The sequence below is a fragment of the Cupressus sempervirens genome, chromosome 9 (assembly GCF_028749045.1).
Source record: "Cupressus sempervirens isolate cs-2001-9-10 chromosome 9, ASM2874904v1, whole genome shotgun sequence".
NCBI lineage: Eukaryota > Viridiplantae > Streptophyta > Pinopsida > Cupressales > Cupressaceae > Cupressus > Cupressus sempervirens.
In genome coordinates, this window is record NC_143126.1 from 107181205 (window position 1) to 107205218 (window position 24014).

At 34.6% G+C, this 24014-nt stretch overlaps 1 protein-coding gene across 1 annotated transcript; it reads right to left on the reverse strand.

Annotated features, from left to right (window-relative positions):
• Positions 1–7886: 7886 nt before the first annotated feature.
• LOC149537787 (uncharacterized) lies at positions 7887–9928 on the reverse strand. Its single transcript, XM_089802383.1, has 3 exons — positions 9793–9928; positions 9241–9370; positions 7887–9120 (listed from the first exon to the last, which is right to left on the reverse strand). The coding sequence occupies exons 1-3, from the start codon at positions 9926–9928 to the stop codon at positions 7887–7889; spliced, it is 1500 nt and encodes a 499-aa protein (XP_089658509.1).
• Between the last annotated feature and the right edge of the window lie 14086 nt (positions 9929–24014).

Consider the following 24014-nt stretch of genomic DNA (forward strand, 5'->3'; position numbering starts at 1 on the left):
ATCACATGAAAACTTAAAATGCTGAAACATCCATCGAAATGAGACAGTTACACAAATCTGTCAATCAAATCCAATATCTCATATATATATATATATATATATATATATATATATATATATATATATATATATATATATATATATATATATATATATATATATATATATATATATATATATATATATATATATATATATATCAATGTGTCACAATACATATACAAGTATGAGATCCAAAATTTGGATACCCATCTCAAGAATACATGATGTACAATCAAAACTGTCACTATCAACCTATGATTGACTCCCACCCTTTGCAACTAGTAGTGGTCTTGGTGGAAAAGCTTGTCTCCTATTTGGAAATTGTACCACATTCTCTAATCTCCTTGCTCTCTTTGAGTATATAGGTGCTCATCAGTCTACAAGGACTACAACAACATATACCCCATGATATTATGCTTCTCTAGCCATCTGTCACTCCATCTCTCATTAGGCCTCTACTAGATCATCTCTCAAGGCTCACTCCTGCCTATCTACCTTTGCTCATACATCCACTAGCTACTGATCTTGTACTACAATAGTGACCCAAGCCGCCTATAGCTCTACCTCTAATGTTTAGATCCTCACATAAAATTCATCATCTCCTCTAGTTGGCTACTTTGCCTGCATCTCCACTTGCCCTGTTTGCCACTACCTTAGTGGAATCTCCTCCTCCTCCTCCTCATTCTCGACCTTCCTCATAGCCTCTACTTGCGTCGTCCTCCTCCTAGCTCTAGATCCCTCTCTAACCTCCATCTGTCTGACACCCCTACCTTTGCCTCTACCTCCACCTCCTCTATGTCCCCCTATTATGGGTAACACATCTAGCTCTATAAAACATGGAAATGGATGCCTCTACATATCATATAAGTAAGCTAGGTGTAATCCTATATCTATCACATTTGGGTTATAATCCTATGGAGTCCACACTAGAGCAACTATCTCTCACACCATTGTCTAATAATCTAGTATAGGCAACCATCCCTATGCCACATCAAAATGAAAGTAAGCATAGATGGTAGTCTCTATGGATATCACCTATAGCTCTACAAACTATCTCCATACCCAGCAAATTACAAACCTCTTGATGACCTCTAAATGCTTGCCTATCAGTGGCTTGCTATACCTCATATAATCTAGCTCCCAACCATCTGACCACCTATGGTAATCTCAGTAGGGTCACCATGTGAATGTTGTTAGCTCATCAGACATGCACTAGTAATATGTAACGTCTCCACTATGAGTCTGTGGGATAAATCCTCTGTAACCAAAAATATATGGCTGGCTCCACTCCCATGGCTGCACCCATGGTTAGATCACGACAATGTGCTCCCAGACCCAGGTCTGTGCTAATACTGCTCCACATGCTTAGGAGTGGTGCTCATGATAGACTACCTCATGAAGCTCATGGTACATATCCGCAAATATTGCTGGCCCCGATGCCATCCTACATAGCCATGTAATTAGATCTGCCACTAATCAACCTCATCCTAGTGGGATGCCTTTTTGGGTCCTATCTGTCACCAAGGCTTGAGCTACTAGAGAACATAGCAAGATAGGAAGAGGGTAATTTTCTCCATACTTGTCGATGAGTTGCTACCAACTTAGATGACAGTCCAGGATGGTAACATCCTGGAACATCTGTTTCATGGCTAATCACCCCTCTGTCGGGGTATGATCATAGTATACCTATGCCATTCAACCAAACTTGGCCTTAGTATACGTCACATCAATACTAGAACTTACAAAAAATGATAAGAGAAATCAAAAGTACAACTTACCAAATCATCGTAACATGGTACTTGAAGAATTCAATATACATCCTCCAATGTAATCAAGGCCTCTTCAATTGGTAGATGGAAGGTATTATGTTCTCTATGCCACTGCTCATCCAGTGCAATCAACAATTCATGGTTTTCCCATATATAGGGCATTCGTATGACAATAATCCTCTATGATCATAGTAACAAATCCTCTGTAACCAATAATATATGGCTAGCTCTGCTCCCGTGGCTGTACCCATAGTTAGATCACAACCATGTGCTCCCAAGCCCAGATTTGTGCTAATACTACTCAACATGCCCAAGAGTGGCCCTCATGATAGACTACCTCATGAAGCTCATGGTACATATCTACCAATATCGCTACCCCCCATGCCATCCTACATAGTTGTACAATCAGATCCACCACCAATTGACCCTATCCTAGTGGGAAGCCCTTCTAACTCCTATCTGTCATCATAGCTTGAGCTACCAAAGAACATAGCAAGCTAGGAAGAGGGTAATTTGCTCCATACTCATAGATGAGTTGATCCCAACTTAGATGGTGGTACAAAATGGTAACATTTTGGAACATTTGTTGCATGGCTACTCGCCCCTCTATTGGGGTCTAATCATAGTATACCTATTCCATTCAACCAAACTTGGCCTCAATATACCTCACATCAATACCAAAACTTGCAAAACATGACAAGAGCAATCAAGAATACAACTTACCAGATCACCGTAGCATGGTACTCGAAGAATCTAATATAATCCTCCAATGTAATCGAGGCCTCTCTGATCAATAGATGGAAGGTATTATGCTCATTGTACCACTACTTAGCTAGCACAGTCAACAACCATGGTTTCCCCATATATGGGGCATCTATATGACTCACCACAAACCCATGGTACATATCACAACCCTCTCATCATCGGTCAAATACTCCACAACATGCTACCTCGCCACATTGGGGGCTCTGATAAGAAGCATTGGAAACACCTCCTACAAACATAAAACATGTAAACATTAGTACATAATTAAAAACATGATCATAATGCAAAAAATCAATGAAAAATGCTCAAAAATAGGCTATGTGATACTCTTTCCTAGATGGAGGCAATACAAAATGTTGGCATGATATCATACAATACTTTTTGTGAAGTGGTACGACACCATTCTATCATGTGATATTTGACACTGGTCTAGGTGATAAATGGGTATGTTCCATATGACACACTTTACAACAACTGTGCGATATATTTATGTAACATGATGTATTGTGCGATATTTTGTAAAGTACCCATATGATGCTTGTAAAATATCGCATGATATTTTGCATTTAAAACTATAAAATGTACAAAAAAGGGCAGAAAAAGTTCAAAAAATGACAAAAAATGTAGTCACTTACTAGTGGCCCATAGTGATCTGGCTAGTTGTGCAACTGGTTGTGCTCAAAATAGTGTTGGTGAGTCAGAATGTTCACCAAAAGCCATGATGCTCTCTCAACCACTCATAAAGCTCTCAAAAATTATAAAAGACAAATGAATTTGAAAATGACACTTGGTCCCTTTTATAGGCTCCAACCTCATTTTGACCTAATTTTTAAACTCCTCAAGATTTGATGAAAATTGCACCCCTATCTAATTTTGACATCTTGGATCCATTTTTAGGATTGAAATCAAAATCCAAGTTCATCTTGATAGTTAATATTACATTTTAAGATTCTACCTTCTTCTGAGTAGTTAGCTGACCTTCTAAGGTCTAATCTCCGAATCATCGCTGAGGCATCTTCATTTCTTCATGTCTTCATCATTTCTATGCTTCATATTTACTCAAATTCACCCTCTCATGTCTAAAATAAATTTCTACTTGATTTGACCTCAATTTTATGTTGTATCCTTCATGGTCAAATCTAGTCAAACTGGGGCATTCTATTATTCCTTCATGGTCACTCTTTGGTTCTAATCATCTATCTATCATATTGGACATTGCTATATCTCAACTTTCTCATATCATGCTTGTTTTTGCATCCCCTTACCTCATTTCAATTTTGATCCTGAGGGGGCAGAAATACTCTATCATCACTAGCTACAGCTATCTATTTCTTAGGAGCATATGGTTGATCTTTTCATTTGCTCCCAATTTATCTACTTTGCTAGATGTTTGCATTCTTCCTGAATTTTGACATCATCATTTTTTCTAGTGTTTAGTACTACCGCTATTAGATTGCACATTCAAGATTTTCTATCTATTTCTGCATTTCATTCTTCGAAATTAGATATCTATATCTATCGCTACCTACTTGCCTTCTATTTTCTTTGATGCAACATGTTCCCAGATCAATCACACATTAGTCAAAGAGGGGCAAATGTGATCACCTAATTTTTTTTATCTAGAATATGAGCCCCCTTCTCAGCATTTTGGTTAAATTAATCAATCGTTTACTTAGACCAAATTATTAATAATCAATTAATTTGATTATAACCTATAGTTTGACTATGCTATCCTAAGTTTATTATTTGATTAAAAGAATATGCCCCCTTTTAATTAAATAAAAGACCCCATTCTTCTAACCCACTTAAAGTGCACACATAAAGTCCTTTTCTATTTTACAAAATAAAAGGCTTTTAGACTTTTGTCCTATGTGAGAAGTCAACTTATATTCTATTGGTTAAGTTGTGTGAGCATGTGGATCACTCCTCTTTTTGAATTCCACCGTTGATCATCCACCATCTTCATCTTGATCTCTACCATCCATACAACTTTAAAAGGGAGAGAGCTTTCCCCCTCAAAGGATCCACACTCTTGGGTATTGTTATGCTGTAGGTTTACTATTTGAATTCTTGAGAGCTCTTTGTGGAGAACTTGTATTTCTTGTCTAAATTCTCTCATCCATGGCATTTTTAGCATATAGCATTCTAGCATAGTTGCATGCTAATGTAGTTTCTTTATAATAGCTTAACTCACATAGTAATTAGTTGGATTTGTAATACTTGCATATTGTTTGGAATAGTTGCACTTTGCATTCTCATTTCTAGCTTAGCTTCCATCTTGCATTGCATCATTGAGAAACTCCTTGTGGACATTTTCACTCTTACATCTTATCTTTGGAACCTCCCATTGCATTGTTTACTAGCAAGAAGAGTATTCCAAAGGCTCAATTGAGAGCTATTTTACTTGAAACACACTCTCTTGCACTCTATGGATAGGGAGCTCCAAGTTGGCATCCAAGGATTCTAAATTCAATGGAATCCCTTGGATAGAAGGGTTTGGAGAGGGACACTTTTTTGGTGTGCATTAGGAGGTAAGTGACTTGGCTTTGATGAAATGGGTTAGTTAGTTGGCTAAGTAAGGTTAGTATGGGTTAATGGGTTGGATTCATGGGTAATGATAAAGTTTAGGGGTTTAGGATTATTTATTAAATAATTTATTTAATAAAAGGGGGTTGTGAGATTAAATTAAATAGATCTTTGACATTTATTTAATTTAATAGAGGAATAGGGATTTAATTGATAAATTGATTTTGGGTTATGATTTGATTTTATCAATTGGGCTATAGTTAATTAAATAAATTAACTAGAGGATGTCAATAAATTAATTAAATATAAAATATTTAATCAATAATATCCTTGAAGATGACTAAATAAGATTACATAGTGGTGTAATTAGATTTAGGTGTTTACACTTCCACCTTATTCGATGATGTTTCCTTTACTTTTGCATCTATAGATTTGTTCTCACTCATGATCCTTCCTCGTAAGGTAGACACACAATGATCAATTAATCAAAAGTACCTTGTGAAAGGTATTGGCCCTGTTAAGAGTCTGTTACATACATACAATGTATCTATCCATATTAAAGGACTAGACCTTGTTAGAGGTCTCAACCCTATTAGGAGTTGCATTACAAAAATGGGCGAGCACACTAATATTTACAATTATATATAACTTTACAAGTAGTATAGAGAACTACCAAAATCTTTATTGTGTTGATATCTTCAATTTTCAATTAGTCCTTTGTAGTTCCCTTGCATCTAATAACCTTCTTCAATGTTTTGACTATCAAATTCACATCTTACCAAGATGAATAAAGTGCATATATAACAATTATATCATTATAGTACAATTCACAACTTTACTAAACAAATATCCCTTTCTTTATAATGATTTATTCAATCTGTCAGTCTTGCATTTAACCACATGTTACCCAAAACTAAAATATCTCATTCTACTAGCTAAGGGTTAACATCTAGGATTTCGTCCCTACCTTGTCAAGTTCTTGATTTGACAAATCAAATCAATTCCTTGACCAAATTAGATCATACTTTTTTAGTTTTTAGTTTCTACGATGTTATAGTACTTTTAGCATATTCATCCAGGACTTATGAAAAATAAGATATTAAGTGGCCTTATACAAAGCATCTACACTCTCCATTCTAACATAAACAAAGAGGGGCAATCACTAGGGGCTCCAAATCTAGCCAATAACAATCATGCTAATGACCTTCCACCAATACTCCTGAGTAAAGGAAGCGCCCACAAATAGAGTAACCAAAATCTCAAGAAAAGGACTTCCATTCAGCCCCTAGAAAATAAAAAATCAAGGGACACTAAACATTCTTAATAAGTCCCCAGAGATCACGATAAAGTAGTGGGAATAGTCGACTTCAAGTAGAAAAAATAAGAAGAAACCACAACATAGGCAAGCATGGACAAGGGAAAGTAGTAAAATCTCAATTGTTACTCCACAAAACTCAAAAGTGTGAAGAGACATCCCATAGCATAATGCACAAACACGAGGAAAGGAGATCAACATCCAATCCAAAGGTGTAGACCAAAAAAACTTGAACCTTGTAAGCCTTCATATGAGACAAGCCCAAACTATTCAGAAGAAACCGCATGGAGAGGGTAATGTCCACCTATCTTAATGGCTTGCACAAACTTCTACATCCAAAAACCATGGCGAGTAGCCTAGAAATGCCTACCCAAGAAACTAGCAATAGGGAAAAACAAGATATAGAAAAATGCAACCTAGCCTTCTCAGCAAGACCTTGCTCCTACTCTCTTGTTCATTTTGAAAATGGTTAAAATTTATAGTAATGTTCAAATAATTTAGTTATTCCTTCAATAAATAAAATAAAATAAATTTTATTTCATTGTCAAAATTTAATTAATGAATTATATTATTAAAATTAAAATATTTATCAAAGGATGACAATTGAATTGATGAAGACAATAGAATTTTTCTTAAATATGACATCCACAAAGATGGAGATACTTACAAATGTGATATAAAAGATAAGAACCATTGTCTATTATAAATTTGAAAAAATAAATATTTCTCAAATTTAACCAACTAATTTGTAAAAATAAATGAATTATTCTAAACTCACACTCTCAAACTTTAAATAATATAAAATCTTTCATAAAATAAAACTCTAATAATTTAAAAGTATAATTTACTTGCTTCAAACCCTTCCAAAATAAATCCAACAGTATAGATAAACAAAGAATGAAAATTGGAAAAAAACAAATAGCCAGCCAGACTAACTTACGAATTGGGATGCTCCACACCTTCTTTGTGGGAAGCAATGCTTATGAACCTTATATTCGAATCATTGAATAGTTATCACTCATTTGCCAGTTATAACTTCACATGCACAACCTTTACAAGTTTCTCTTCAACATAAAGAAGCAGAATATTCAAATAGGTTTCTTAATCTCTGATTAAACCAATGTTTACTACAAACAAGAAACTGAACAAAACGTATACATCGATTCACAGCAAAAAGATGTCGTTCTCATATTTCTCCTGTATTTTCCTTTGAATGCACAAAGAGAGCGTTAGAGCTGATTTACATATTCATGTCCAGATTGCTCATTTTCTTCTGTAATGAGCAATACGTTGTCAAAAAAATATTGTTCAGAGAAATTAAAAACAAAAAATATTGTTCAGAGGAATTAACAAAAGATAGTCGCAGAGCTTAAGTGGATAGACGATCGATGACTAACAAAATGATGGCCCACATGCCCAATTAGCTTCTTTCTGCTCTAGAACTTCTGAGCTCTAAGTTCAGAACTACATCACATCCAATCCAAGGAGAAGAATTCATCGTTCCAAAAGCCACTTGCCTCCACGTCCATATTGCTATTGATCTCACCATTGAAATTACTGAGCCGTCCTATTTCAAAGCATTCATCAGCACAGCAATAACAATGAATGGAAGGCAATGGAGGGAACATTTCGGAGTCATCACTCTCAAACAGCAGTTCATCCCATTCTAGATTTTCCTTACTGGTCTCAGTGATTGTAGAGTCACCTTGAGAGGAAGTTACAGCCGGATATGAATCTTGGCCTGCTGTTTCTATTGTAGAATGTGGTATTTCTGTGGAGCTGTAATTGTTAACACTGGAATTGGAGTTGGATGGCTCCATGTGAGAGACACCCATCATGCTTGTGATCAGATTAGATCCATAACTCTCCATCAGTTCTGTAAAAGTAGGGTTCCAACCGTGCGTAAACATTGGCTCACAAAGGGCATGATGAAGAGTTGGATGAGATGAGGGCGACTCTGCGCTAGGGCTGATGTCAGCATTGGTGGGTTTGTTGGAAGAACTTGCTGGCTCAACAAAGGGATGCTGAAGAAGATTACCGTCAAAACTCTCCATAAGCTCTGTAAAACTAGGGCTCCCACCGGGCGCAAAGATTTGCTCAAAAAAGGCATGCTGAAGGTTTAGTAGTGATATGGGCGATTCTGTGCTAGGGCTGAGGTAAGCATTGGTGGGCGTGTTGGAAGAACCTGCTGTCTCAGCAAAGGAATGATGAAGATTTAGCTGAGATATGGGTGAGTGTGCACTAGGGCTGATGTCAGCATAGGTGGGTGTAGTAGAAGAATCTGCTGTCTCAGCAAAGGAATGATGAAGATTTAGCTGAGATATGGGTGAGTGTGCGCTAGGGCTGATCTCAGCATGGGTGGGAGTAATAGAAGAACCGGCTTCCTCAGAAAAGTGGGGAGTTATTTCAGAGCCCAAATCGGGACAAGGGCTTTCCAAACTCATACTCATGGTTTGCTCTAATACTAGTGGTGAGTGTGGCCCATTCACATTGCTGCTTGTGTTAAACTCTTCTGGAACATACCTTTTTGGTTCATTAGCTTCCTTTTGCCTTGATGAAGCTTTGGTGGCTGTTGCTACTGGAAGACGATGGTTGTGTTCATCCTTGTGCTTCGCAAAATATTTCTTCTTCAGTCTGCAATTCCAGTGGTTCTTTATATCATTATCGGTTCTCCCTGGCATCTGTGCTGCGAGAGTTGCCCACCTGCATGAAAGAAACATGTTTGAGATCACAGGAAAGTTTGCCGAAGGATAGGTTTGAAGAAATACATTTAGGGTTTTGTTATTTTTGCTAATTACTATCAAGATGTTCATTGACTCATACTTGCTTCCCTTAGCGGCATAGAAACTACAGATGATTCTGTCTTCTACTTCTGAGAACTTGCCATGCCTAATATTAGGCCTCAAGTAATTCAACCATCGTAGTCTACAGCTCTTTCCACACCTTTGCAAGCCTGCTCCAAACGCCGTACAAGAAACCTTAGATAGCAGTCTGTTTTGGCAACAGTAAAGTAACAACAATGCACACCGCTCACAAAAAAGAAAATGATACCCTATAAATAGGCCTGCAAACCAAATAGTTTATAGGAAATAATCACATGTTTTCAAATAGAGAAGAATGCAACTTGCACAGTGATTTCTACATTAGAACCTAGATTTAAAGCGCGGCTCATAACTACCAACGCCATGAACAAATCCTCATACTATACACCCAAAAGTCGAACAAACAGAGGATATTTTGGCAAGTGCATAATAGATTGAGAATGAAACATGAACGCCCAATTTCAATATACCTTTACAATGTTAAAAATTCTAGAAAGGAATCTTGAAAAAGATCAAAAGCCCTGGCAGGCTAGTCAAAACAAAGATAACATACCAGCTTTCTTTGGGAGAGCCATCCAATTCCCTCCAGTGCCATGCTGCTCTATGTAGCGCTTCAGTTTGAAGTCTTCTTTAGCAGAAAATGGTCCTTTCCTCATGGTCGAGTGGTCACAGCAAACTCTTCTGCCCATCCTTACAATAATATTTTTATATTGATAATAGCAAATGCTTGTCTTGACTCAGATAAGGTATGACAAGGATACCCAGATCCGTGCTTGGCAGATTTACCTAGTTCAAAAGGTACCCACTAAGCCAAAAACATTCCTACTTTCTAGCCCTAGGTTTCTATTGCACGGCCCTTTCCGCTCTCTTTCCTCTTTGTCCTATTCTCTCACAGACTATTTTCTCAAGTATATTTGTTGACTGAACTAAACACTGCCTAGTAAAAAAATCTTAAACAAGTAGGAAAACCCTTGCTTGATCTGAATGGTGGACAAGTGATTCAAATTTCTTTTTGTTCACATGCACTCTTTACGGTGTATCCCATGAAAGCTGCTTCAATAAGGCAAATTGAGGATACCCTGTTAAGAGTGTTGAAACAATCCACATTCAGATCAACCATGGGCTATCATAGACTGGTAAAACAAATGCCAGTAACTCAGATTACTGAGTATTCCTTTAGTAAATGAAAGATCTTAGATTCAAGTTTTAATTTAGCTATTTCAATTTAGCACAGAGTCTATGTTGATTCAACACCATTTCGATTGTAGAGCTGTCTATAGGAATAAGAATGCATGTATTGGTATACCATGTCGGTTAAAAATTGAGTTGGTTTACACTGAAGGCGGGCCGCCTATGTTCCAACTACCATTCATTGAATTTCATTAATTAAAAGTCTACTAAATATTATTTTATAGAGTAATAGCTATCCATTAGGTACGTGTAAATTTTGTGCTAATCAAAATGACTATATGATGAATCCCACAACATGTTCCCGACTATCTATAAAAGGGGAAAACAAATTCAAAATGACCACTTTTTGATTCATGCCTGTATAAAAAATCCCATAGAATTTTCATAGTTACCAAGAAGCCAGAACAATAGCTGTAAGCACGTAAGTCACATATACAGACAACAAAAAGGATCACAATATCTTTTAAAAGATGAAGTAAACTGGTAATGATTTTTATTCGTACTCATCAAAAGGGAATCAAAATTTTCCAAGTTAGAGTTAGTCAATTTTGCCTTTTAGAGGTAATAAGGGTTTCATCAAAATTTATTTAATTGCAGCATTTTAATTTAAAAAATAAATTTTATTTGTGCTATTTTTAATTATATATATATATATATATATATATATATATATATATAATACTAAATATATCGGTATACTTGATCTTATTTATAGTTTATTAGTGGTAAGACCTTAATTGAAGTCTTTTTGTTTAATTTTATATATAAATTATAAATACTTATTTCTAATCTTATGTTTAACCATTCATTATGTAGACTTAGAAGTATATTTATATAGTTAAATTAATTAATCTTTTGACTTATTAAAATACTATTACCTATATATATAAAAATATTAGGGTGAACTCTTCTGAATGGTCATTTTAGAACTTATCCTAATTTATTTTGACTTCATATAAAAAAATCTAAGCAATAGCTTTATTAGTATCTTCATCCAAACAATATTATTAGAATATCTCTAATATACGATCTACTAATACTATGGTGTGTCTTCACATGATTGTTTACCCTTTTATCTATAGCTACACAAATTGCTTCTATAACTATAAAATTAAATATTATAGAAATAAAATCACTAATTAAATTCTAAGTCATTTATGTGATTTAGACATTCTTCTTCTACACACCATTAAATTCTTGCATTTCTTGTAATATATATATTTAATCATCCATGTTCCATCTGCACTAGACACTATACTTATCCTTTGTAAAGCCATACCTTTTTCTATTCCAACTCAATAATTAATTTAATAAATATTTATTATTTCTTTGAATATCTCTTTCCATCCTTCCACTAAATTAAATAAATATTAATTTATGTAGTTGATGAGTGTGACAAATCTCCAATACTTCTAAATAAATAGATATTTATTATTTATTGAACTTATCTTATTTTCTATTTCACTAATTAAATATATATTAATTAGTATATTTAATTAATTTAAGCATTTACTTATTTATCTTTATCCTTGTCCATTCAATCTTAACTTCTCATCTTGTTTACATTCATCATAATCTAAATTCGCAATCATGCAACATGAATCTCATATTTTCCCCTTAACATTTGAATTTTAAATGTTTTATTTCATTCACATAACTAGATTTATATCCTAAAATGAACTCAAAATTATAACCTGTCCATCTATTACAACTTAATCTTTTAATCATATCATTTTCAATGAGGATATTTGCCAAAACTTATCTAGAATGCTAGATACTATCCCTTATGTGACTCTTATAATGTGACGACATTGACACCCCAAAAAAGAACCTTTATATTCAATCCATAATAAAATAACTTCCTCCTCAAACTTTATATAAAACAAAGATATACAATGCAAGAAAATATTATACATTCATAAGATCAAAGATGATCCATCTTGGTCAAACATTATTTTTGGTCATCACCTCATTAAAAATTCTTCCTTAGTTATAGAATCTAACTTTTCTTAAGACCTATGAAAGTGGGCTACTAAAATATGGAGCTCTTGATTTTTGTTACTAACCCTCTTTTGGATTCTTCTATTTTTTCTTTAGAGTTTATGCTCATAGGTAAGTTTCTTGGATCATGTCCTAATATTGAGGAAGTCTAGTCCCATGCTAAATAAAAAAATGTATCTAAAAGGTCAAGTGGAGATCGTAGCCATTCCCAAAGGTTTTTTGTCCTTTGAATTTTCTAATAAAGAGAATTGTAGTTGATCCTTTGTGGGGGACCCTAGATAATTGGAAAGATTTCTCTATCCTTTTGTAAATGGATTCCCAAAGGAAACTTTGAGGATAATTATTTTCCCTCTATCCCAGTTTGGATTGGAGTCCCTGGGTTACAATTAGAGTTTTTGATGAAGTAGTTTTCAAAGGTATTGTTGCTTGTTTTGGTCAATATTTGGCTATTGATTAGTGTATGAAAACTAGATCTAGGCTATTTCTGCTCACATCTATGTTAATGTTTGCATACTAGAGAAAAATCTATCTCCTTTAATTATAAACTTGTCGAGTTCTCATTTTGCACAATGCTTAATAGTGGGAATCCTTTCAAACTCCTATCTTAAAAAACTAATCTAGGATCAACTCCAAGGTTCTAGGCAATCTGGCAACCTACTAGAATCTGCTCAATTGAAGATAAATGTGTATGTTCATGAGGAGGCCTTTGCTGGTTCAAACTAATTTTAGATAAGACATTTGATATTCGGCTTTCTATTTCAAAAAGTAACCACAAAAGAGAGATAGTTTTGGTATTTTCTATTTTATGATTAATGCAATTTATCAATGCAACTATATGAATTCCTATTTTAACCAAGTGTTAGCAAAGAAAATAACAAAGATAAGGTAATGAGAGATTGAAGAAAATAACTTGAAAGGAAAATTTATGACATGCATAAACTATGGTAACAACACATTTGTGAGTTAAATCGTCAAAAAGATCAAGTAAGAAACTAATGAAAATAGGAGCAACACTTCCTTAATTCCATTGATGCAATCATCGATGGGAACTCAATAATAATTGAAAGATGTTTCATTTATCATTAAATCACAAGGCCACACAAAGTGTACTCATCTGGGACAAGAAGCTATGTAAGAACAATAGGTGATATTTTCTCCAAATTGGTACATCAATAGAATTTCTTAACATGAGGCAAACACCAGAATGAAAAGATCATCAAATAAAATCAACACAAAAAACCATTGGCTCCATTATTATTCATGAATATGCATTTACAAATATAACACATTTTGACAAGAATAACTACACTTGTAATGAAAGCACAAATAGCATATATTATTACATCAAAATAATGGCCTAGAGTACATACTGCATCCATGTATTTATAAGAAAACATCTCCTCCTTTTCAATTGAGAGAATCAAAGCTCTTAGAATGCAAAAATATGCTTAAAACTAATTAAAAAAATTTAATTATATACAAAATGAATCTCTATATGGTTCTAAGTAGGTCTTCACCCTTGTTTATATCAATTAATGGGTGCATGAGCCTTTACATGACTTAAGGCAATGAAAGAAGTAGGTAAGAAGAAGGAAGCTACAAGAGGATCTGAGAGTCACTAGAAGCTCTAAAAATGGAAGCTTGACCTTCTCTAAATATTTTTTGGAGTTGAATTATTGTTAGAATGCATTTTCGGTGCATGGAATGCTCTTAAAATAGTAGTTGGTAGTTAACTGTCACCACACTCCTTGAAAACTATCAGTGCACTTCTAGAAAATGATGAAGGGTGCTCCCCTTAATACCATAAATCCATAACAGAAACAACAATGAATACAAGAAAAAAAATAGACTTCTTATTATCGGTGCAAATGTGGAATTACAAAATTCACAAGTACAATATGATAACCACATGAGTGCCTTCATTACAGTAATCTACAAGACTAAGTTGTGAACTACAACCCAAATTTGTTCTAGAAAATGTTTAGGCTTTTCTTAAATAGGCAATTTTATGCCACCTAGGAAGGTTCTAGACATTGAAACTTAATACCTAGGGCTGACAAACCCCAACAATATAAATATAAATATATATATATCTTTGAAAATTATTTTAGAAATTTTGGGTATCTCAACTTTGGAAGGCCATTACTCTCAAACTGTTGCTTTGATTGGCTATTATATAAACCACTTTTCAAAAATGCCAACTGCTGATCTACAAGCTCAAAATAGTGCAAGCACTTGGCTAATAAGTTTTTAGACCTTATCCGAGGCCCCTAAGTCCTTCAAAACTGACTTCAAAGATTTTTCTCCAAAATTTTCAACAAAAAATCTGCAATAACTTCTTCGATACTTAAGCTGGAGAAATGAGATTTTTATGGTAGGCTTATAATTCTAAAATGAACCTTCGTGTAGCATATGAGAATATTTTGAGCTCATATGAAAAACTTACTAAAAATAGAAAGTTTCTTGAAACAGTAACCCCCTAGTCTACTAGTCCTTATTAAAATAGAAAAGACTGAAAACAAAAACATTATTTGGTAATGCAAGATTGCTCTTGCACCTAGGATGCTCCTGCATTAGACACCCAGGGTAATTTGAGAAGTGACTTCATCATGTCTTAGGTGTTCAGAGGAAAGCCAAGATGGTTAACCTCCTCCCTTGCTATCCATGATGAATCCTCTACTGGTCTCCCTTTCTATTTGATCACATATTCCTCATAATTTTTGTTCCTTGTACTTTTTCAAACTCGATTGTCTAGTATCTCCTCAATGTTCTTTGTAGGAAAACTAGGTGCTGAAATACTCCATTGCGCTTTTGCAACTTCATATCCATCACCTCCTTCATAATACTTTGTCAAATATAAAATATTAAATACTAGTGAAATTTTCAATTCAATAGGCAACTCTACTTCATAAGCATTTCTAGAATTATGTCTTTTCACTATCTTGCACAGTCCAAACTTCTTCATCTTCAGTTTATTATATGTACCCATTAGAAAATGCTCTATTCTCAAATGAACCATAACTTCATCTCCAATCTAAAATTCCTTATACATTGTTTTCACATCTACCATAGCCTTGCGCTATATATTTATTTTTATGATGTGCTTCCTCACCTCCTCATGGATGCTCTTCAAATGTTTAGCAAAATCTTCTATTGTAGCACTACTTATCTCTCCTTTGTCCAACTATTGTAATTCAAAAGCATTTCTACAACTACTCCCATAAAGAATCTAGAATTGTGATTTACTAGTACTCTTGTTGATAGAATTGTTATATGCAAATTTTTCCTTTGGTAAAATTAGATCCCATCCTTTTGGTTTGTCTTCACCAAACAACTCAATAAATTTGCCAAACTCCTATTCACCACTGTTTTTTTGTCGATCATTTTGTGGATGATGTGATGAAATAAACTTCAAATCTATCTTCAACATCTTCCATAATGTATGCTAAAAATACCCAAAAAATTTGGTATCTTGATTTGAAACTCTACTCTTTGGTGGACCATGTAGTCTCACCACTTCTTTGAAAAACAACTCTGCGTGATGAAAAACATCACTAGTCTTCTTGTACTGAATACAATATGCCATCTTTGAAAACCTATCAACCACCATATAAATAAAATCTTTCCCACGTTGCATCCTTGGTTATCTAAGAACAAAATCCATGCTGACATCCTCCCATGGCTTCTCTAGTACAGGTAATGGCTGATATAACCCTATAATTTGCTTCACTCCTTTCGCCATCTGACATACTCTTCAACTCTATACAAATTTCTTCACATCTTGCTATAACTATGGCTAGTAATAATTCTTAGTAGCTAAAGCTATGGTTTTATCTTTGCCAAAATGTCCAGGCAATCCTCCACTATGCTTCTCGTTGATGATATTATCTCTCATTGAACTTTTGGGAATGCACAATTGGCTTCCTTTGAACAACATACTTTCATTGATCATGAAATACAACCACTTTGTCCTATCAAGTGTAATAGGTTTTGCACAATCCTTCTAGGCTTTACCAAAATCAGGATCATTTGGATACAAATTAATGAGTTCCTTTAACCCAACAACCTCTCTCTGCGTTTATGTTAGCAAAACTAAGAGCATATGAAACTCTATTAGACTACCCAGGTTTAATTTTCTTTGACTATTCAAATACTACAAAGCTTGATGATCAATACTATACAAAAGAAATTCCTTAGGAAGAAGATTGTGTCTTCACATCTTCAATGCTTGAGCTTTCTTCTTTTCATAAAAAACTATTTTCTTTCTTAATCATTCAAATTCTCACTAAAATAAGCAATAGGTCTACATTCTTGGCTTAAAACAACTCCTATTGCAATACACTAGCATCATAGTCTACTTGAAACACCTTGGTAAAATCATAAAGTGCTAAAATAGGCTGATTAATAACTTTATGTTTCAACATATTAAAAATATTACTTGCTTCTACAATCCACTTAAATTCTTTCCTATCCACTCTCATTGTTTCAGTCAAGGTTCCACAAATATTGCTAAAACCTCTTATGGACTTTTTGTAAAAACTTGCTAGTCGATGAAAAGATCATACCTCTATCGCACTCCTTGGAGTTGGCAATTGAATGATAGCCTTCACTTTATCTAGGTCCATTTTCAAACCTTCTATTGAGACTAAAAATCCTAGGTACACCAACTCTTTCTTTACAAAACTGCACTTCTTCAGGTTTATTAGAAACTTTTCTTCCCTCAACTTATCAAACACCTTGCAAATATGGATTAAATGCTTCTCCTAAGGTCTTACTAAAGATCAAAATATCATCTAGGTAATCAATGAAAAACTTACCAAAAAACTCCTTTTGTACCTCATTCACGAGCCTCATGAAAGTGCTTGGTGCATTGGTTAGCCCAAAAGGCATGACTAACCACTCATAAAGTCCTTCCCTTATCTTGAAAGTAGTCTTCCACTCATCACCTTTTGTGATACAAATCTGATGGTACCCACTCTTTATATCAATCTTTTCAAAATACTTAGCTCCACTCAAATAATCCATAATATCATCCATCCTTGATAATGGAAATCTATACTTGATTGTGATCTTATTGACAATGCAAGAATCTATGTACATCAACCCTTTTTGCAAATTCTCATGAACCTGCCTATTTGACTCTTCATTTTCTATTGGTTTCATTTTGTGCACTACCTTTTTTGGTAAATTGGCTCCTGCAACCAAATCCATCTAGTGACTAATCTTCCTTATTGGGGACAATCCATCAGGTACATTATCTAAGACAATATCAAAAAACTCTCCCAACATATTTGCTACTTCTCCAAGTACCTTCTCTACTTCTTCTTTACTATATTTTAGAGTTATAGAAAAGCACATATGATCATGCTTCATATTTTTGAGAAACTATTTTCCATCAACAAAACATATTTTGGCACCACTACATACCTTTTCTTCTTTATCCTTCAATGACTTCAACTTATGTTTCACTCCATCCTACCCAACAACATATGGCATATGTCCATTAGTATGATATCACATAGTACCTCATCATAGTAGCTTCTAATATTGAACTTCCCTAAGAACTACTCATTGACCATGACCTTGTGGCCATCTTGCACCCAAGCAATACAATATGGATGCAGGTGTTTCTGTCCCTTCAGTTTCAACTTTGTGACCCTTATTTATGAGAGCAGATTTTAGTACTTCTACCATCAATGATCACATCACAATACTTATCTTCACATATGCACCTTGTGTGAAAAAACCTCCTTCTTTGATCAAGTTCATTGTCACCACTGAGTAGGACTCTTTTGTTAACTAGGACTTCTCCTCTTTTAGCATCTTTAGAATGTGATGACATAAGCATCTTCATCAACATGTAGAACTCTATTCTAGCCTTATATTCTTTGATCTATCCTTCCTTGGCATTGAGAACATTCAAATTCTCTATGTGCTTCTTCTCTATAGTGAAAACATTTCCCACAGAATTCTCCTCTTCCAAATCCTTGTCCTTTGCCTTTTCCTCTCTAAACTCTATTGCTCTGATAATGGAGACTCTATTGTTTCCCCTCTAGTTTTCACTGCTACTTCTAGCCTCATCCTTGTTCTTTTGATCATCATTATGGCCTCTATAAGATCATCCTCTAGATCTTCCACCATGACCTCCTCTACTATTCTTGTCATCAAACTTCTTGCTTAGTTTCTCATCAACTCTTAGGGTAGATTGGTATGCCTTCTCAATACTACTCATTCGAATGAGAGTCAACTCATCTTGAATAATTGGCTTTAACACATTAAGATAATGAGCCACTTTCTCCTTATCAACTTCTACATGGCCAGTTCTTATGAGAATTCAATAGAACTCTTTGGTATACTCTTGAACATATTTTACCACTTGGTTCAAACCTTGCATTTTCTTCAACATATCAAGCTCATAATTGACAAAAAATGAATTGTCACTTCAGTTTAGCTATCATCTGATCCCGTCTAGTGATTTTTTCCTTTCCCTTTCTATTTCACTCCAATTGAACCTCCTGCCACTAGATCTTTTCATGTCCCTTTAGTTTTTCCTTTGCAAACTTGTGCCTATCAGGATCCTCAATATCTTCATACTTAAAGTACTCCTCCAGTTCATTGATCCAATTGATCAGCTCCTCTAGGTTAATATTTCATGACAATGTGGGGACCTCAAACTTAGGTCTTGTCCAATCTTGGAGATGGCCTTAAAAAGTCCCTCTTCCTCTAAGTTTAGCATAGCCTCTAGTTCAACATTTTCTTCTTCTTCCTCATTCCCACTTTCATCTCTTACAACAAGATTAATTCCTCTGCACATGTGTTCTTCTAATGCTTGCATTTGTCTTTGGAGGGCTCTAAACCCTCAAGAGCAATGCCTATAGCTCTTTCACCACACTCTCTTTGTGGAGGCATTTTCACACTTTCACTAAAGCCCTAGTGCAAAATGCCTCACAATTGACAATCTGTGTATAGGCTTAGCCCAAACTATCATCCTAGTGTGAATTGCCCCCCAGTTAGAGATTTATCCACACACTTGAGAACTCTACCTTTGATACCACTTAATGAAGTGTGCTTCCCTTAATAACATAAACCCTTAAGAAAAACAATGAAATAATAGAAAATGTGAGAAAAAAAATGGACTTCTTGTTATTGTTGCAAATGTGGAATTATAGAATTCACAAATACAATATGCTAACCCAGATGGGTGCCTTCATTACGGTAAGATGCAAACTACCATGCAAAGCTATTCTAGACAATGTTGAGGCCTTTTTTAAATAGGTAATTTTATGCTGCCTAGGAAGGTTCTAGACATTGAAACTTAATACCTAGGGCTGACAGATCCTAACAATACATGTTGTCAGCCAAATACATCTTTGACAATTATTTATAAATTTTTGGTAGCCCAACTTTGGAAGGCCATAACTCTCAAATTGTTGCTCTCATTGGCTGTTATAATCACTTGTTGGAAATGCCAAATTCTAATCTACAAGGTCAAAATAGTGTAAGCACCCTTTCATCAAGTTTTTAGAACTGATCTGAGGCCTCTAAGGCCTTCAAAACTGAGTTCAAAGAATTTTTTCCAAATATTTTCATAGAAAATCCATAATAACTTTTTTGATACTTTAGCTAGAGCAATGAGATTTTTATGATAGACTTATAATTAGAAAATGAACCTTCATGTAGAAAATAAGAACATTCTAAGCTTGTATGACAAACTTACTAAAAATAGAAAGTTCCCAAAAATAGCATCCCCCCTATCTACTAGTCCTTATTAAAATAGAAAAGACTAAACAAGTAAATTTTTTGGTTATGCAAGATTGCTCTTACAACCATAATGCTCCTACATCATAAAAAGCACACCTACACACCATGCACACCTTTGCACCTCACAGCTTGTGCACCTATGCACCTTTAGGGAGTTTGTGCAAGGTGCTTAATTCACTAAACAATCAAAGTTCTTTGTTTTGTAAATAATTTCTAAGTTTTTCTTAGATGAGATCTAGGAGCACTCTTGAGTACTTACTTTTCCATTTTTGATGATTTTAACCCTCTTTATAGTCCAACATTATCATAGACTTGAACTCCTTCTTCTCCTTGTTCTATTTGAACTCCCAAAGTACATATGCTGAATTTTATCATTAAAAGTTTCATAAGATGAGGAACTTTTTTTGGTTTATTTGTCCATGCTATGTAACTTTGATCTTTAGTGTAAATTCATGAATCAAAACTTACATGTGACTCCTTTGAAGGACAATATCACTGGCTTAGGTGAGATCTCTATTGCTTCTAACAATGAAGGTGCTATGGTAATCTATTCACTTGCACGTTATGTGTCACACATTTGTGTTATGTGCACTTGCACGCCTTTGTGTTATGCATAGATCATCATGCACTATGAAGTCTATTCCTTGAATTTTTCTTCTCTCTGACTACTTGATCCTTCTTGGTTAGCAACCATGTGATCTAGATTATCCAAAATGATCAAATATTTGAAAATTTTCATATATTTTTAACAAGATTTTCTAGGCATTTAAACTGGCTTTTTCAGAGGTCTTTTGTTCAAAATTTCAAGTTGAAACTTTCATCGGTCCCTAAAACTGGGAAGGTGAAGGCTCACTATTTTTGGGATTGAAATTAGATTTTTCGTTCTTCTTTCCAATGGTGTAAACAATTTTGAATTCCAAATACTAGGTCAAAAGTTATGACCCTAACAAGTTATCAAATACCATGCACATGCAGTATCATGGATAATTTTTGTGCTATGGATAATGAGGATGTCAATTTATCTACATAAATAAGAAAACATTAGTTATCTCATGTTGAAAAACCCAAAAGAGGACTCCACACAACTTAGACTAATAAAAAATTGGGTCAACACCAGTCAAAATAGACAAGAGAATGAATTTTACCCCTCAAAAGCCATTTTTGTGCACTAGCACACCTAGCACACCTTGGAAGATGTGTTAGTGCACTAATTTTCCTTGGAAATGGAAAAATGAATAGCTACACACTAGCACATATGCAGACCATGATAAGGTGTGTATAGAGTGCATGTGTGCAAATCCACACATGCACATTAGCACATTGTGCAAGTGAGAGGTGGGGTGGTGGGGTCTTAAAAATATAGGTCACTAGGGGGAATAGAGTGTACACCTCCATAAGTACATAGCTCTAAAGGTGTGCACCCTCGATGGTACACACATATGTAGGTGCGCATGTGCACATCTCTAGAGTGGGGGTGAAGTGCGCATGTGGGCACTTGGCCCACATGTGCATTTGCACACTTTAATAACATCTAAGTCTTAAACTTGATCATTTTCACCTGTATTTGACTTCATAACCTTTCTCGATTAGAGATCAAGATTTGACCTAGACCTAAGGGAAGGTCTAATATGACCAAGGCTTCAAACTAGATGCCTCATAGGAAATTTTGAAACTAGGGGTTCCCCATCTTGTGTCTCAAAAATGGGGTGTGTATTGTGAAACCATAACAAATAGCCCCAACAAAAGGGAAGAAATGAAAAAGATATTTCTTCATCAACGAGCATTCTTTTGACATGTTTCAAATGACAACTAATTTTTGAACACTTTAGATAGCTTTAAAGTTCCTTGATAGTCAAAACTTCAAAATCTCAAATCTTCATGCTCAATTTGGGCACATTGTATTCATTTCCTTTGATGTTTCAAAGTGTAGTCTATCATGAGCTTCTAGTAGACAATCTATCACCCCACCATTTCATTCACTAGGAATCCTCAAAAAACATGCTTATCAATAACTTATCTGACTAGATGAGAGAATCTATTCTAAGGGCTCTTGATGGGTTATTAATTCTTCATTTTAGTTTCTTAGTAATCTCTTTTGATTTTTCTTCAAGGAGCTCACATGTTTCCATTTGATTATTCCATGAAGCAATTTATATAGATAGTGGATAGCCATTTTGGAATGCATATTCCTATTGCCAAATTACCCTTTTTGGACCTTTAGGACTTGTTCTTTCTTAACACCATCATTCTTTTTATTCTCTCTTTGTACCTTGAACACACTTAGACTGTGTGGCCAAGGCATCTTGTCATTTCTCAAATTCTTTGTTTCATTTAAGAGCCTATACATTCCTCTTTTGATGTACTTTTTCGAAACTCTCATGGCTGATGCTAATCTTAGTATCTCTTTGAAGAGACCCTTTGTTTGAATTGGTAAGTTTTGAAATATCCCTCACTACTATCAACCTAGATTTAAGAAACACCTAAATAATCAAATTTTTAATTTGTAAAGTGTTGAAAGATATCAATCTATGATTCTTATTTTAATACTAGAAGTCCTCTACAACTATAAGAAACACTTTTTTTCAGTTTGCACAAGAAAAAAAATTATCTGAATGGTTTGACAAAGAAATACCTCTTCCATAAAATAAAGACTAGTTGGGGTGGACCACATTGTTGGGAACAACCCCACAAAACATATTGACTTCCTGACTCAAAGACTAAAAAATAAAATGAAGCAAAATGAAAAAAACCAAACAAAATAGACTTGACACAAAGAAAACTAATACCTAACTAAAAATACTAAATAAATAAAAACAAAAACATATATAGAAAAGATATCAAATAAAAAGAATGTTCTTTCCATCAAATTTCTTATTATGTGAAGTAGTAATGAACCGCCCCATATACTCCTAAAAAATGTTGACTTGTCTTTGTACTTAGAAAAATAAAATTTGGACAATCTTGGTCCAAATTTAGGACACAAATCATAAGAAATAAGAAGTTATGGCAACTCTTCATGACCATGATTAATCCACCAAAACATTCTCTTATCTTTAGCATTATATTCAAATTAAAAATCATCAAACTAAGAGGGATAATGGGAAGATATCACTTGATCTAGCAAGTCCCACACCATAGGGGTACATTCACACATTCTAATTTCTCCTTTTGGTGGTCTTATCTCATGGTACACAACTCCACACACCCATGGAAACACTAGCATTGATGATGTAATATAGCTATCAGAACAAGACCCAAAAGATAGAACATTATTTTTATGGTCCTTATTATCATCATCATTAGCCATAAACCATGAATTTTCACCTTTAGGCTCCTTTGTACTTGAAAACTCAATCATAAGCCTTCCTTTCAAATTACTAGATTCATTGATATCATTAATCAAGGTGTTTCATCCCTCATGTCCCAAAGAAGTATGTTCAAAATTATATGTACCCTCCATTGTGATATCCCAAGCTAACAAGAAATCAGGAAAACTTACTTCTAAATGGAACCCAAATGGATGGATTCTACATGACTCAATTATTTTATGGTTTGATATATGTGTAGAATACCTACAAAATGACATTTCTTTATTCAATCTCGAGACCAAGTTAAGTATTCTATCCATCTCGTCTGATGACATATCTTGATCCAAGGGAGGTATCTTATCATTATCTAGTGGGGAATCACTATCAAAGTAGGAAGTATTGGTATCTTCTTCTTGGTCACTTCCTAATATAAAAATCCCACCAGCCTCAGGATCTTCTGCATTTCTATCATTTTTTGCAAGTTTGAGAATTTTTGCAACTCCATGGAGTTTTG